General features: G+C 45.5%; 1 protein-coding gene across 1 annotated transcript; it reads right to left on the bottom strand.

Annotated features, from left to right (window-relative positions):
- Positions 1-10,821: 10,821 nt before the first annotated feature.
- On the bottom strand, positions 10,822-13,745 carry BPHL (biphenyl hydrolase like). Its single transcript, XM_078673994.1, has one exon. It carries the CDS (start codon positions 13,532-13,534, stop codon positions 12,671-12,673), a length of 864 nt encoding a protein of 287 aa, XP_078530120.1. The 5' UTR covers positions 13,535-13,745; the 3' UTR covers positions 10,822-12,670.
- Between the last annotated feature and the right edge of the window lie 995 nt (positions 13,746-14,740).

Below are 14,740 nucleotides of genomic sequence, written 5' to 3'. Positions count from 1 at the left end.
AAAAGATTTAATCACGATCTGACTTGGTCTTCAGGGATGCAGCCCTAAACTCGCAACAAGCAGTTCAAAATACATGACCTGAATTCAAGGTCCTGCACTGCACTAAACCACGCTGATCTGCCCGAAAATCATCTGTGATACACCAGTATAACCGACGGAGGTTTTGAAAACACGTGAAGCCAAGCGCAGGCTCGCAACCGGTCCCGGTGGGCACGTCACAAGTCCCCTGTGTAATCACCGGAGATGCCCCATGCAAACATCTTCAGAAATCCCGGCAGGGACCACAATAAGCAACTGAACCCCCCAACTGAAACCCTATAGAAAAAGTGCGACGGCCTTTTGTAAGGAAAATCACTCAGCCCTGATGAGAACCCGTTAATTCATATCTCGAGTTCGAAACGCGTCGGCCTATTGGAGAATAGCACTTTTGAATGATTGAAACATTGATTCAGTGTTTTCTTTTCTTTCACTGATTAAGACTGTGCATGTTACTGATTCATCTGTTCTCCATTTGATTTCTTCTTGATTTTCTCTTAATTGTGTTTACCATTCCTTGATTGGAATTGCATCAATAATATGAACATTTTGGTAATGTATATATGATATTGACCAAATTTGAATATTGTGCAAATGTACATATGAAATGTGCATATGAAATGTTTTGCTTCATGTTTTATGTAGTAGTGTCATAATTTTGTACTATTGAGTTTTTGAATAATTGTGTATATATTGGATGTCTTTTTCGTCAAACTATAATGTGTTGTTTGAAAATGAATAATTCATAAGGTATAAATAAAAATACCATACAAATCCTCAATCAATAGGTGACTTGTTACTCCAATTAAGGAGACGTTACAAAGTATTTGTACGGCCAGCACTACGCTTTTTCTAAGAGGGACACCCCTCAGAGGCGGGTGGTTCCCTGCCGGGGACCAGATAGGCTGTGCCCGGGCAATACCTCCCAGTCATCCGGGGCTCCCTGCTCTGGCCCACGGCGTGGCAAAGTGCCTGGGACGGGCTCCATGGGCCCCTGGCAGTCCTCCCCCGGGTATCCGGGCCCGGAGCTCTGGCAGCCCCACCTGTGCCTGAGGCCCAGCAGCCGGGTTCTCTGAGCCCCCGGAAGCCGAGCCCCTGAGCCCTGCGTGGGCAGGCGGGAGCCCTTCCGCGAAGGCCTCGGGCGGGCAGATGGGAGTCCTTTCAGGCCCGGCCATCTGGTCGCACCTCTCCCCTCGGCCATCTGGTCGCAGCCAATGCTTTCCTATGGGGCGACCAGATTCCCGGGCTTCCCTGGAAGTCCCGATGAGGTGCCATTCGCCTCCCGGATCCCAGCTAGGGCTCCAGGGGGCCAGGCATGTTCGCACCTAGGGTCCCCTGAGCCTCGCGGTGCGCACAGTTTCCCAGAAAGAAGGGTAGCCTTCCTCCGGATTACTAGGGACAAGGTACTCTGGGACCCCTCTCGGCCTAGTGGCCCTCAACCGGCAGCTGGACGGGCCAGGATGCGGCCCTGGGTCCGTCCCTGGGCCTGCCGTGTGGAAGGATGCCCAGGGCGGGGTCCGGCAGGCCGGGGTAGACTCCCCCTGATGGGCTGGTTCCAGGGGCCCCGGTGAGGGCGGCCTCCCTACCCCAGGCTCCGTCCTGGGTCCTGCCGTGTGGCATGGTGCCCAGGGCGGGGTCCGGAGGGCCCGGGGAGGCTCCCCCTGCACCTCCGGCTTGGGGCCCCCGGCTGGGTCCAGGGGCCCGACCGGGTCGGGTTCTCCGGCCCTGGGCCCCGTCCCCCGGCATGCCGCACTTGAAAAGGCCTGGGACGGGGTTCCGTTGTGCCCGGGGAGCCTCCCTTGGCTTGGCTGGGTTCAGGAGCTCTGGCCGGAGCCCCTGAAGGCCCCAGGGAGGGCGGCCTCACCACCCCGGGCTCCGTCCTGGGTCCTGCCGCTTGGCAAGGTCCCTGGGCCTCCTGTCCCCCATGCCCCGGCACCCGCTCACTCTTTAGTTGGGGCACAGGGTGACCAGATGGCTTCACTTTCGTGACTGGCCATCTGGTTTCCCGGATCCCCTCAGCCATCGCACAGTATCCCCCTCGGCCATCTGGTCGCACCGGTCTCTTCGGCCATCTGGTCGCACCCAATGCTTTCCTATGGGGCAACCAGATGGCTGAGCTTCCCTGGAAGTCCCGATGAGGTGCCATTTGCCTCCCCGATCCCAGCGAGGGTTCCAGGAGGTCGGATACTTTCACGCCTTGGGTCCTCTCTGCCACCTCGAGTGCACGGATTACAAGAAAGGGGGGTCATTTTCCTCCGGATTACTAGGGAGAGGGTCAGTCAGACCTCTGTGAGGTCTGGCGATTCTGAATCAAATCAATTTGCGATTCCTTAAATACAATGGCAATTTAAGTAATCGCAATTTAGAGATTACTTAAATTGCGATTTTTTTCATTTGGGATGATGCATCCCAAATGCAAAAATACCGGTCGCAAATGGGCAGATTCAGAGAACCTGCCCGTTTGCAACCGGTTTTTGCCTTGATGCATGTGGGCCCTTATTTCTTATAACAACCTACTTGCCTAAAAGGAATAAAAACCCTTGCCTCAAAATGTAGAAATGTTCTACTGCTTTACAAAGTAGGCTATTGACAACACCGAAGGGCAATGTAGGGTAGGGAGTTGTGCACCTGCTTCAATATTAGTGTTAACCAGCAGGTAACACAATTACACCCAGCCCACATCAGTCTTTCATCATTGTGTACTAGATCAAAAAGTGCTCCTATATGAGTTTGGTAGCAATAGTGGCTATTTCTTAAGCAGTTACAATGTAGTTCTGGTGTGCAGCATATAAATGGTTATTCTTGTTTATTAGTACTGTGACTCCCAACTTTTCAGGTGATAGCAGCATTGAAAACCCTAAATTATCTACCCAGTTGTTATTTATATTTTAGACACCTAGCAGTGCAGTGGTATGAAATGGAAGTTTGCTGTGAAAAGCGGTGCTGTATACCCTTGCCAAGAATGAAAGGTACTGCATGAAAATATGGAAATCTGACATAAAATTACAAACAGTCCAAAAAATCTGCAACATTATAGAAACCAGTGTATTGCTCCAACACAAAATTTGAAAAACGCTCCCAAAACGTCCAAATTTCAGAATCCACTATCATCCTATTGTAAGCGCACTCAATCTGCCATAGAAAAAAACACAGAAAAACCAAAGGTGGTGATGGACGGAGCGTTGACAATACAAACACTCACCCCCAGTCAACTGATCTGGGTTTAATCCATCACCGTTCTTTAGCTCACTCCGCCACCCCAGTTCAGACATGCAAATCAGTCTGACCCTGTGCCTCATGGGAACAGTCCAGCCCAAACTGCTAAGCCATGTCTTCCCTGGACCGGAATCAAGCTTCCCAGGACCGGAATCAAGCTTCCCAGGACCGGTTTCTGGCATTACAGCCGTGTTCAACCGGGCTTGCTTGACTCCAGTGGCAAAGTGAGCAAGGGACTCACGTCTGAGCATACCCTGCCAACTTAGGGCGAACAAAGAAAAACCAAAGGTGGTGATGGACGGAGCGTTGACAATACCAACACTCACTCCCAGTCAACTGATCTGGGTTTAATCCATCACCGTTCTTTAGCTTATTCCGCCACCCCAGTTCAGACATGGCCATATGCAAATCAGTCTGACCCTGTGCCTCTTGGGAACAGTCCAGCCCGAACTGCCAAGCCATGTCTTCCCTGGACCGGAATCAAGCTTCCAAGGACCGGTTTCTGGCATTACAGCCGTCTTCAGCCGGGCTTGCTTGACTCCAGTGGCAAAGTGAGCAAGGGACTCACGTCTGAGCATACCCTGCCAACTTAGGGCAGACAAAGAAAAACCAAAGGTGGTGATGGACGGAGCGTTGACAATACAAACACTCACCCCCACTCACTCAACTGATCTGGGTTTAATCCATCACCGTTCTTTAGCTCTCTCCGCCACCCCAGTTCAGACATGGCCATATGCAAATCAGTCTGACCCTGTGGGAACAGTCCAGCCCGAACTGCCAAGCCATGTCTTCCCTGGACCGGAATCAAGCTTCCCAGGACCGGTTTCTGGTGGTGATGGACAGAGCATTACATATGGTCATGTCTGAACTGGGGTGGTGTGGAGTGCAAAAAAACGATGGATTTAGGCCCAGATCTCTGTACTGGGGTGAATGTATGACATTGTTCTGCATTCTGTCCATCAACTGTTGTTTTTGCATTTGTCACCCCGAGTGGGACGGGTATGCTCAGACGTGAGTCCCGTGCTCTCCACGCCACTGGAGTCAAGCTATCCTGGCTGAAGACGGCTGATAGCCAGAAACCGGTCCTAGGATGCTTGATTCCGGTCCAGGAAAGACATGGCTTGGCAGTTCGGGCTGGACTGTTCCCATGAGGCATAGGGTCAAGGCTGATTTGCATAATGGCCATGTCTGACCTGGGGTGGTGTGGAGTGCAAAAAATGATGGATTTAGGCCCAGATCTCTGTACTGGGGTGAATGTATGACATTGTTCTGCATTCTGTCCATCAATTGTTGTTTTTGCATAAGTCACCCTGAGTGGGATGGGTATGCTCAGACGTGAGTTCCATGCTCTCCACACCACTGGAGTCAAGCTATCCAGGCTGATGATGGCTGATAGCCAGAAACCGGTCCTTGGATGCTTGATTCCAGTCCAGGAAAGACATGGCTTGGCATTTCGGGCAGGACTGTTCCCATGAGGCACAGGGTCAAGGCTGATTTGCATAATGGCCATGTCTGACCTGGGGTGGTGTGGAGTGCAAAAAAACGATGGATTTAGGCCCAGATCTCTGTACTGGGGTGAATGTATGACATTGTTCTGCATTCTGTCCATCAACTGTTGTTTTTGCATTTGTCACCCCGAGTGGGATGGGTATGCACAGACGTGAGTCCCATGCTCTCCACACCACTGGAGTCAAGCTATCCAGGCTGATGAAGGCTGTTAGCCAGAAACCGGTCCTTGGATGCTTGATTCCGATCCAGGAAAGACATGGCTTGGCAGTTCGGGCTGGACTGTTTCCATGAGGCACAGGTTAAAGGCTGATTTGCATAATGGTCATGTCTGACCTGGGGTGGTGTGGAGTGCAAAACAACGATGGATATAGGCCCAGATCTCTGTACTGGGGTGAATGTATGACATTGTTCTGCATTCTGTCCATCAATTGTTGTTTTTGCATTTGTCACCCCGAGTGGGTTGGGTATGCTCAGACGTGAGTCCCATGCTCTCCACACCACTAGAGTAAAGCTATCCAGGTTGATGAAGGCTGATAGCCAGAAACCGGTCCTTGGATGCTTGATTCCGGTTAAGGAAAGACATGGCTTGGCAGTTCGGGCTGGACTGTTCCCATGAGGCACAGGGTCAAGGCTGATTTGCATAATGGCCATGTCTGACCTGGGGTGGTGTTGAGTGCAAAAAAACGATGGATTTAGGCCCAGATCTCTGTACTGGGGTGAATGTATGACATTGTTCTGCATTCTGTCCATCAATTGTTGTTTTTGCATCTGTATGATATTGTTCTGCATTCTGTCCATCAACTGTTGTTTTTGCATTTCTCACCCAGAGTGGGACGGGTATGCTCAGACGTGAGTCCCATGCTCTCCAACCCACTGGGGTCAAGCTATCCTGGCTGAAGACGGCTGATAGCCAGAAACCGGTCCTAGGATGCTTGATTCCGGTCCAGGAAAGACATGGCTTGGCAGTTCTGTCTGGGCTGTTCCCATGAGGCACAGGGTCAAGGCTGATTTGCATATGGTCATGTCTGAACTGGGGTGGTGTGGAGTGCAAAAAAATGATGGATTTAGGCCCAGATCTCTGTACTGGGGTGAATGTATGACATTGTTCTGCATTCTGTCCATCAACTGTTGTTTTTGCATTTGTCACCCCGAGTGGGACGGGTATGCTCAGACGTGAGTCCTGTGCTCTCCACGCCACTGGGGTCAAGCTATCCTGGCTGAAGACGGCTGATAGCCAGAAACCTGTCCTAGGATGCTTGATTCCGGTCCAGGAAAGACATTGCTTGGCAGTTCGGTCTGGACTGTTCCCATGAGGCACAGGGTCAAGGCTGATTTGCATATGGTCATGTCTGAACTGGGGTGGTGTGGAGTGCAAAAAAAACGATGGATTTAGGCCCAGATCTCTGTACTGGGGTGAATGTATGACATTGTTCTGCATTCTGTCCATCAACTGTTGTTTTTGCATAGAAAAAACCACAAGCAGATTGGGTATACATGAGAGGGGCTTGAAATCAAAAGGCGCGGAAGGTGCTGGCTCTATGGGATCTATGGCTGATGGAGGCTCGGAAGTGGTTGAGCTTGGGTGAGATTGTGGGGGTGTTGGCAGAGAGAACGATTCAGGGGAGAAGTTTTTTTCTATGTCAGATCACTCCGACACATCGGATGATTGCATATTAGGCCCTAAATCTCGCTCTCAGGAAAGATCAATAATGAGTGCTGGAAGCGACCAAAACAGTATAAACATGGAGTATGAAAACTCTGATTTGTTGACGGTACGCAAAAAAGCTGCAGTTAAGGAAAAGGGGCAGCAACCGGAAGAAGTGAATAGCTTGCTGTGGGACTATTCTTCCTCATTAGAGCTGACACCCGATGGAGTAAAACCTGCTAGCCATACTGTGGGAGATATAGTAGAAAAGCAGGGGGAAGAAATTTCGCTGGTGTCAATATATCAAAGTATCTTAGACCATATAGCTGAGACTCGAACACAGAATTTAAAAAAGAAGACTGCTTGCCGGAAACTACAGAACACTGTGAGGAGGATCGCTAAAGCTTGTAATGAATTTACGGATGGAATGAATGAAGCAGAAACACGTATATCTATGCTAGAGGATGAAATGGCAGCCCGTTTTTTACATCAGAGATACAAGCTAAGGAATACCTTCTATCTATTTAAGTATAAATGTCAGCAAGGCTATTACTAAATCAATGGCTCTAGTTTTCTCTTTGAACTGTTGTGGGAGATATAAGAGCAATATTGGGATGGAGTGTTGAACAATATGGCAATGTTTTCAATGTTTCTTAATGATGTGTTAATTTATGGCTCGGGCTGCTTTCCTGGAGGAAGAAGATAAGAATTTTTTAAAAGGGGAGCACATCAGGTAGCAGGGAACCTCCCCATCGCAAGGGCCACAGGCCCTATTGCTCAAGTATTGGGAAAAGGGCGGAGGGTTTGGGGGGGAAAGGTTGAGTGACAGGGGTTGGGGTGAATGGGGAGGGACACGGGGTGGTGAGTGAGGTGAAAACAATCCATAACACAGGAGATATGGCTATTATAGTTATGATGGCTGTTAGTAAAGTAAAAACATGCAAGTGGCTATACAGTGTAGCAAGTTATGGCAGGTAGGGGGACCGTCTCTGGGTCACGAATCTGTTTGTTCAATGTATATGGCTTAAATAATATTGCTAAAAGGCAACGGGTAACAGCCGATTTGCGACTAATGAAGCCTGACATTCTGTGTGTGCAGGAGACACATATACCTTGGGCCAAACGTACAGTATTAAGAGCTTGGATATACATTAATCGCAGCATCCCGACAGTCCACTACAAATAGGGGGGTGGCTATTTTGGCTCAACAGGAAATTTGTGGGTCATGGAGGATATTGGCAGATAATTTTGTCAGGTAGGCCATTGCAGAATGCTTGGTACGGGTGACCAAGGTTGTAATATGTACTGTATACAGATCAAATTTTGATAAAGAAGCAATACTAGAAGGGTTAAACTTTGAGCTGGCTTTGTGGGATACCTCGCAGATCTTATGTGGGGATTTTAACATTCATTTGGAATACCAGGCGAGGGAGTAAAACAATAATAAATACGGTGCGAAAACCCAAGGTTTTAAAGCACTACGGCAGCTTATTGGGGACCATGGGCTGGTAGATGTGTGGCAGACCCTGAACTATCCATACCCTAGATATACATTTTACTCTTATCCCCACCACAAAGTAGTTAGGCTTGATTATGTTTTTATGTCTAAGCTACACACGGTGGGGGCAAGAATGCAGGTGTGGCCCAGGATCACGGAGAATCATGGTCCACTGTTATTGGATGATTTTACTATCACCCAAAAGAAGTTAGGTAGAACTTTTACATTTGATAGGAAGCTCCTATTGGACAGCTCTTATATTAATCACATTAAAAGCTAGACCACACAATTTCCGGATATTAATAAAGGGTTCCCCACTAGTGCCATGGTATGGGATGCTCTGAAGGTAGAATTGAGGGGTGAAACACTTTGTTATGGATTGAGCAGGCAGAAACAACAGCAGGTTATTATGCAGGGTCTCCTAGATGATCTAAGGACTGCGGAGCAGAGGTTAATGCAGGGGATAAGGAGGGGAGCAGAGGTGAAGGGAATGCAAACTAGGATAGCCTGTTGTAAAGCTAAAATCAACAGGGTGTTGAGTAAGGAATTCGCTAGTTAGTATAAAATTCACAAGGAGGAAAGATATGAATATGTGGAAGGTACATGGCGCTGTTTGGCAAAAAGGCTACGGGTTAAGCAATCCTTACAAAAAATTACGGCATTGGTTGATCGTGTAGGGAATACGGTGGAAACAATGGAGGGTATTCTGGAAGTATTTCATGCCTTTTGTAAATAATTATATACACAGAGGGTATGTAATGAGCAAGCTATCAAGGCATTTTTTCAACAAGTAGAGGCAGTAGGCTTGAGACATGAAGACTTGGAAGAACTAGATGCCCCGATATCTATGGAGGAGCTTGAGGAAGCAATAGTGTTGTTGGTGAGGGGAAAAGCAGCAGGACCAAACAAATTACCACTTAAGGTCTATGGAACACTGTTCCAGGTGCTGAAGGGGGAACTAGGGGGACAAGGCAGGAATGTCCCTGTTCCCCTATGTTATTTGCTCTGTACATTAATCCGTTTATGAAGAGTGATATGATCAGCTCTATGTTTTGTGGGCAGTACCGGGCATGGCATGGCTTTTAGCTTAAGCAGGTATTGCGGTGGCGACTTCAGATCCAAGGCAAGCGATTTTATAGATAGAGCGGCTGGCTCATATTTTCGGGGACGCATCAGGGTGCAAGTTAAACTCAATGAAAACACAAATAGTATGTACCAAAGCGGCCTGCCCCGGAGATCTTCATCTAACTGAGAAAGCCACATATTTGGGCATTAAAATTAGGATGTGCCTACAGGTCTTAATAGAGGTCAACTGGGGAGGTATGTTGGCGGGGATTAAACAGCAATTGGATCGGCTTGATTGCTTGCATCGCTCACTTGTTGGGAGGTACAATGTACTTAAGATGAATATCCTCCCCAAAGTTATGTTTTACTGTAGGGCAGTACCACTAGAGCTAACACGAACACAGTTACAGTAACTAAAAGCCATGTGTGATAAGTTCTTGTGGAGGCAAAGGAAACCTCGGAGGGCATTTAAATTTATGATGTTGCCATGTAATCGTGGGGGATGGGCCGTCCCTAACTTCACATTTTATTTTTATGGATGTCTCCAGCATATGAGGATATTGTTAACAGGGGAGGAAGTGGGTACATTGGCCGAGACACCATCAATATATCAGAAACGGTTGGGGTCAGCCGCTCAAAACTGTTTATTTACATTTTTGGAGCCAAGTTATTTTAAGAAATCACGATTTAAGGTAGTGATGGCAGCATATAAGGTATGGAAGGCAGTACGGAGGATGTTAGAAATTTCTACTAATTCTACGATAATGTTCCCCGCGATATTTTTGGGATCTTAAAATGGATAAATGGAGAGCTATAGGGGATAAGGCAAGTAGGAGATTTATTTGAAAGAGAAGGGATCGAGTAGGGGTGTGGAATTTAATGAAATGTCTACTTGTACATGGGGCAGGTTGCTTCATAAATCTACTTGTCCTGTAACAAAATCCACTTGTCCCTTTGGTGCCATGTAGTGCGCCGACAAATTATGGCAGCAATCTCATTATATAAGAGCTCCGATATAGCCTCTCTGATTATGCCAGGGCTCATATCATAGTAGTGTTTGAATACTTGCAAATCCCTTATGTTGCCATGTTTCCGCAGATCTACATACTGGGACTGCAGGTAGTGGTAAGCAATAGTTTCAGGGTTACAATGCCCTTTTGAATCTGTGCAAACCTACGAACGTGCATGTTTTAAGGGTTTTCAACAACTCTTCTCTAATCTTTTCCAATACTGAGAAAGTTGGAAATTTACTCCAGACAATGGCAGATGTAAACCTTCTTCAAGAGTTGGGAAAAAAGTGATTGGAGGGAAAGTGAACTTGCAAACACTAAAGATTTTTGCATGAGCAAATATGTTGTTTTGCATGAGCAAATCTACAAACATATTTGCTCATGCTAAAATGCAGTTAACAAATATTTTCTAGGAGTACTATTTCTTGTCCTACTTCTGTAAATTATTGGGAATTCACGAAAGCCGTATAGCTGCACTTAACGCAAGGACATATACCATGGGTGCACTTTTGAGACTTTCTTTAATAATTGGGCCCCTAATTTGGTCTGGCATTGACCATGACCTTTTGCGTTCATTAAAGTTCTGTCTCTGTATCGGCTGACTTCACTGTGAGTGACAGCATTCTGCTCTTTCACAAGGAGCATATTGACACACAAAGTATTTTTGTCCAGTGCCAGTAACTACTGTGGCAGTGTGGGCTTTTTGAGATCAAACACAATTTTTGCTTTTACCGATGTTTGTTATAATGGTGAGGGCCCTGCAGCTCCCACACTAATAAGGTTGTACAAAAACCATGCCAAAACAATTCACACATTGAAAACACTAAACAGCCGACCACCAATTTCAGACTCGCTGACTTTGTCAATGCTTGTTTATTTTCTTTCTCATAATCTTATTGAATCTGGTTACACTGATTTTCCATTATGAATATTTTTGGAAAATATTAGCATGCAGCAACACATTTTACTAAATGATGCTGCAAAGAAATGATACCTGAAATTTCATAGTAGTTTAGCAAAAAATGTTTTCCCTGCTTTCATTTTTTACCTGAACATTTTATTTTGAAAGCAAAGAATCATCAATCTTGCTTTCAAGTTTCTGCAAATATTTGCATCAAATCAGAGAGCATTCTGCGAGCATTAAACATAGATTCATATTGCTAAACTGAAAACTTATGTATACATTTTCATACTGGAGCCACTGTCAGTAAGTAGTGCAGACAGAGCTTACAGCATTTACTTAGAGCGCTCACCATAATAATAAAGGCTTTCAATTATGGAACCATAAATACAACCTTGAGCAGCATTAACTTATTGATAAAAGTATTTCCTTAACTGCAGACACAGTGCCCTTCCCTGATCCATAATGTTGTACTGCAAATTGGCAGTCAAAGAATTTGTGCTGCAGGGGGTTGGGCCTACTTGTCCAAAGGACAAAATACGCATTAAAACGTGTTGCCCTTGACCCCCAAACAATATGCCCTCGGTGTCTGGCTATACGAATTCTACATCCCGGATGTTCGCACCATTTTCAGCTTAAGTGGATCGATTTAGCCTGCAAAAAAACTGACTTCTTTAAATATCTGCAAATACGAGATTATCTATGGAAACACCAGAAGATAGATTTAGCATGCAAAAAACTGACTTCTTTAAATATCTACAAATACGAGATTATCTATGGAAACACCAGAAGCAGAAGGGGATGAAGGCTAATCTTTTAGTTGAGGCAGTTAAATGTGCAGCTAAAATAGGGGTACGGTATGGTGCATTAATGAAGACACAACAGGACGATTTGGAAGCCCAAGATGGGAAATGGCGTGTACGGCTAGGACAGGAGGGGATGTATATGCAACAATCTATAGATATTGCAGGAAAAAAATTGATTTCAGCTAACTTGAAGGCCCAACATTTCAAGTCATTATTTAACTTATATCATACACCGGAGATAATGATGAAATTGAGGGGGATCAAATGATGGGAAGTCTTTTAGATGTGCAATGGAGAAGGCTGATATCATGCATATCTTTTACGCTTGAACTTACCTAACTCAATGGAGGGGGAATATTGAGGGGTTTTTGTCTGAAAATACAGGGTCGGATATCATAGAACAATGGATGTTATGTTAACCGGAGTTGGTGACACTCTAAAGCAGGGCCAACCGGGGTATCCATTTAGATATCCCAAATTTATGGCGGTGGCGGTAGCACGACTGTGGGTTGCGTCAGTTTGGCTGCAGCAAGAAGCCCCTTTGTTTGATATTTTTAGTTTGGAATTCAGCCTCTACTCTCTAAAATCAATGAAAAGATAAAAAATGGGTACCCAGATTTGTGGGGCCAATATAGAGCATATGAAATGAAATTGTCTTCTAGGAAGCTTTTACCATACCGGGTGTGTAATTATTAGCCACAATGCTGCATAGTTTGTATGATGTGTAAGGTTCTTGGCTGATATTTTTGGTTTCTAATGCTTGGTGTTAAAGTATTTATGTAACTGATCTTGATTGCCATTTGTTATGGATTAAAAAAGAAAAAAAGATAAAAACAAGCTGCTAGAAGGATTCCAACCTTAAAATACAAGTGTAAAAAAATGCAAATCAGGCCTTTTTTTATTCACATCAATTAATAAAGGTTTTCCAGATTCTAATGCATTTTACATTTCCGCAACCAACTCCTCCCTTAAGATATTGTGAACTTATTTTAAGAAGTCTTTAACTAGCCCATTGAATTCTTCTGCAAAGCGCAAATGTAGGTTATGTTTACCTTCTGGCATTACATGTAACTTTGAGTCTTTAATCTGCTTGTTAATAAACTCTGGGTGAAAAGGCGGGACCATGGCATCCTTCTCGCCATGTATGATTAATGTTGGGCAATCAATGAAAGGCAGCAAATGGCGACAAATGTTCCCGTTGGAATTCTTAACAAAACTCATCATTCCTTCCACCCAAGCATCAAAGGTTTTAGCCAGGTATTCTCTGCCGTATATTTCCTCCATCGGTTTCCTCATTTTTTCACTCCATTTGGAAATGTCTCGAACAGCGTTATATAGTTTCAGATCCTCTTCGGTTACATATGCATTTGCACCCCAAACAACTAGTTTGTAGACAAGAGCGGGGTACCTCCCAGCTGCAACGAGGGCTGTTATGCCACCGTCACTCCAACCCAATAAAGAAAACCGCTTGAATTTCAAGGCCTGCATCAGATCCACGGCATCCTTAGCATCCCTTTCAAAGAAATCGGGTGGATAATCCCTGTTGGGAGGGATTGAGCGGCCGTATCCCCGCGGATCCCAGGCCACAACCGTGAACATCTCTTTATTCAGAGTTTCGAGCTGTGGTCCAAAATCTGTCTCTCCACAGCCCATGGCCCCTGGAAGAAGCAAGAGGGCATGATTTCCGTGCCCTGTGAGTTTATAGTGCAGATGGACGCCGTTCACTTCAACCTTGCCGGAGGCCACAGAGGAGCAACGAGAAACAGACGGCTTGAATGGAGTCCAAGTCACAGTATTCACGAGTCTAGAAAGACGCCGTAGAGAAGACCTTACAATCGTTTGAGACATGCTCACGCCTGCCTCTGCAGCAGGAAACAGTACTCCTGGAGTCCAGCAATGAGGGTTATTTATTTATTTATTTACAGTACACTGAAAGTTTACGACCTGCCAGTTAGGTTTGCAAACCCAGCTTCCGTTTCCCCCCCAGCTATTTGACCGTAATTTAAATACTTCCTGGATGAACACAGTCACTCGGTGACTGAGCGTTCTGTGTAGGTGCCTCATGGGAGTGGGAGGGAGTACTGATGTGCAAAATGAACTAGGATTGGGTCGTTGTTGCACCTCAACCAATCCTAGAATACGGCACATAACCCTCAGTGTTTATTGGCTTTGAAGTTCCACGTGCCTCTGCTGTTTATAAACATCGTCGGATAGCTGTGCCCCTTGGTTACTGTTGACGTGACCTCTCTTCAAAGAGCTTTAACAGCCCGACGCTCTGAAGTTGAAGACAAGTCAATGCGTTTGGCACTTGTGCACCAGCTGTGTGTTTACATCGAGCCAAGGCAGCGCACGCTGCTCTGCGATGCATGCCGTATTGAGGTAGGGACTTGAAGCTCCACTCATGTCCCGACCATCTTTTCAATTGGCCCCTGTTACAGTCCTTGCTTGTTGTTGTTGTTTATTGTTGTTTATTTATTATGTTATATATTATATATATATTATATATATATATATATATATAATATTATATATTATATATATATATTATATATTATGTTGTGATGTAGGTCACAGAAATGCAAGAAACGAGTGAATTATAAGGTGAAGTATTTTATTAAATTAAGCGAGCTCACGAAAGGTGAAGGAACAGCTGTGAAGGAAGAAGCCGACTCCGTGACAGGGGCGTGGCTCTCCTATAAATATTTACTGAACATTCCTACCTACGTCATTATCATGACCAATGGGGAGGAAGGGAAAGGAAAGGGAAAATAAACTAGACCTGCAACATCTCCCTTTAATCAAAATGAATAAACAACATTCACATTAATTCATAATCTTTGAGGCCAATGGGTAATTTGGATATTCTTCCAAACCTGGTACAAGTACCTTCCCACCCTCCAAGACATTCATTTTTCTCCTCGTCGAATGTACCAGAAGTGCTAGGATTTTGATCAGACATTTTCTTACTGACATCTATAACTTCTGTGGTAACCTCCTCATCTATACTCCGTTCTATCTCGTCACCAGAACTACTCAACTCATTTCTATGACTTT

Source organism: Lissotriton helveticus, chromosome 1_1 (genome assembly GCF_964261635.1).
Source record: "Lissotriton helveticus chromosome 1_1, aLisHel1.1, whole genome shotgun sequence".
Lineage (NCBI taxonomy): Eukaryota > Metazoa > Chordata > Amphibia > Caudata > Salamandridae > Lissotriton > Lissotriton helveticus.
Note: the sequence above shows the minus strand (reverse complement) of the source record. Positions and strands in the feature narration are given on the sequence as shown.

Bases quoted from the DNA above. Each gene is read 5' to 3' on its own strand.
- BPHL (XM_078673994.1), bottom strand. From the start codon at position 13,534: ATGTCTCAAACGATTGTAAGGTCTTCTCTACGGCGTCTTTCTAGACTC.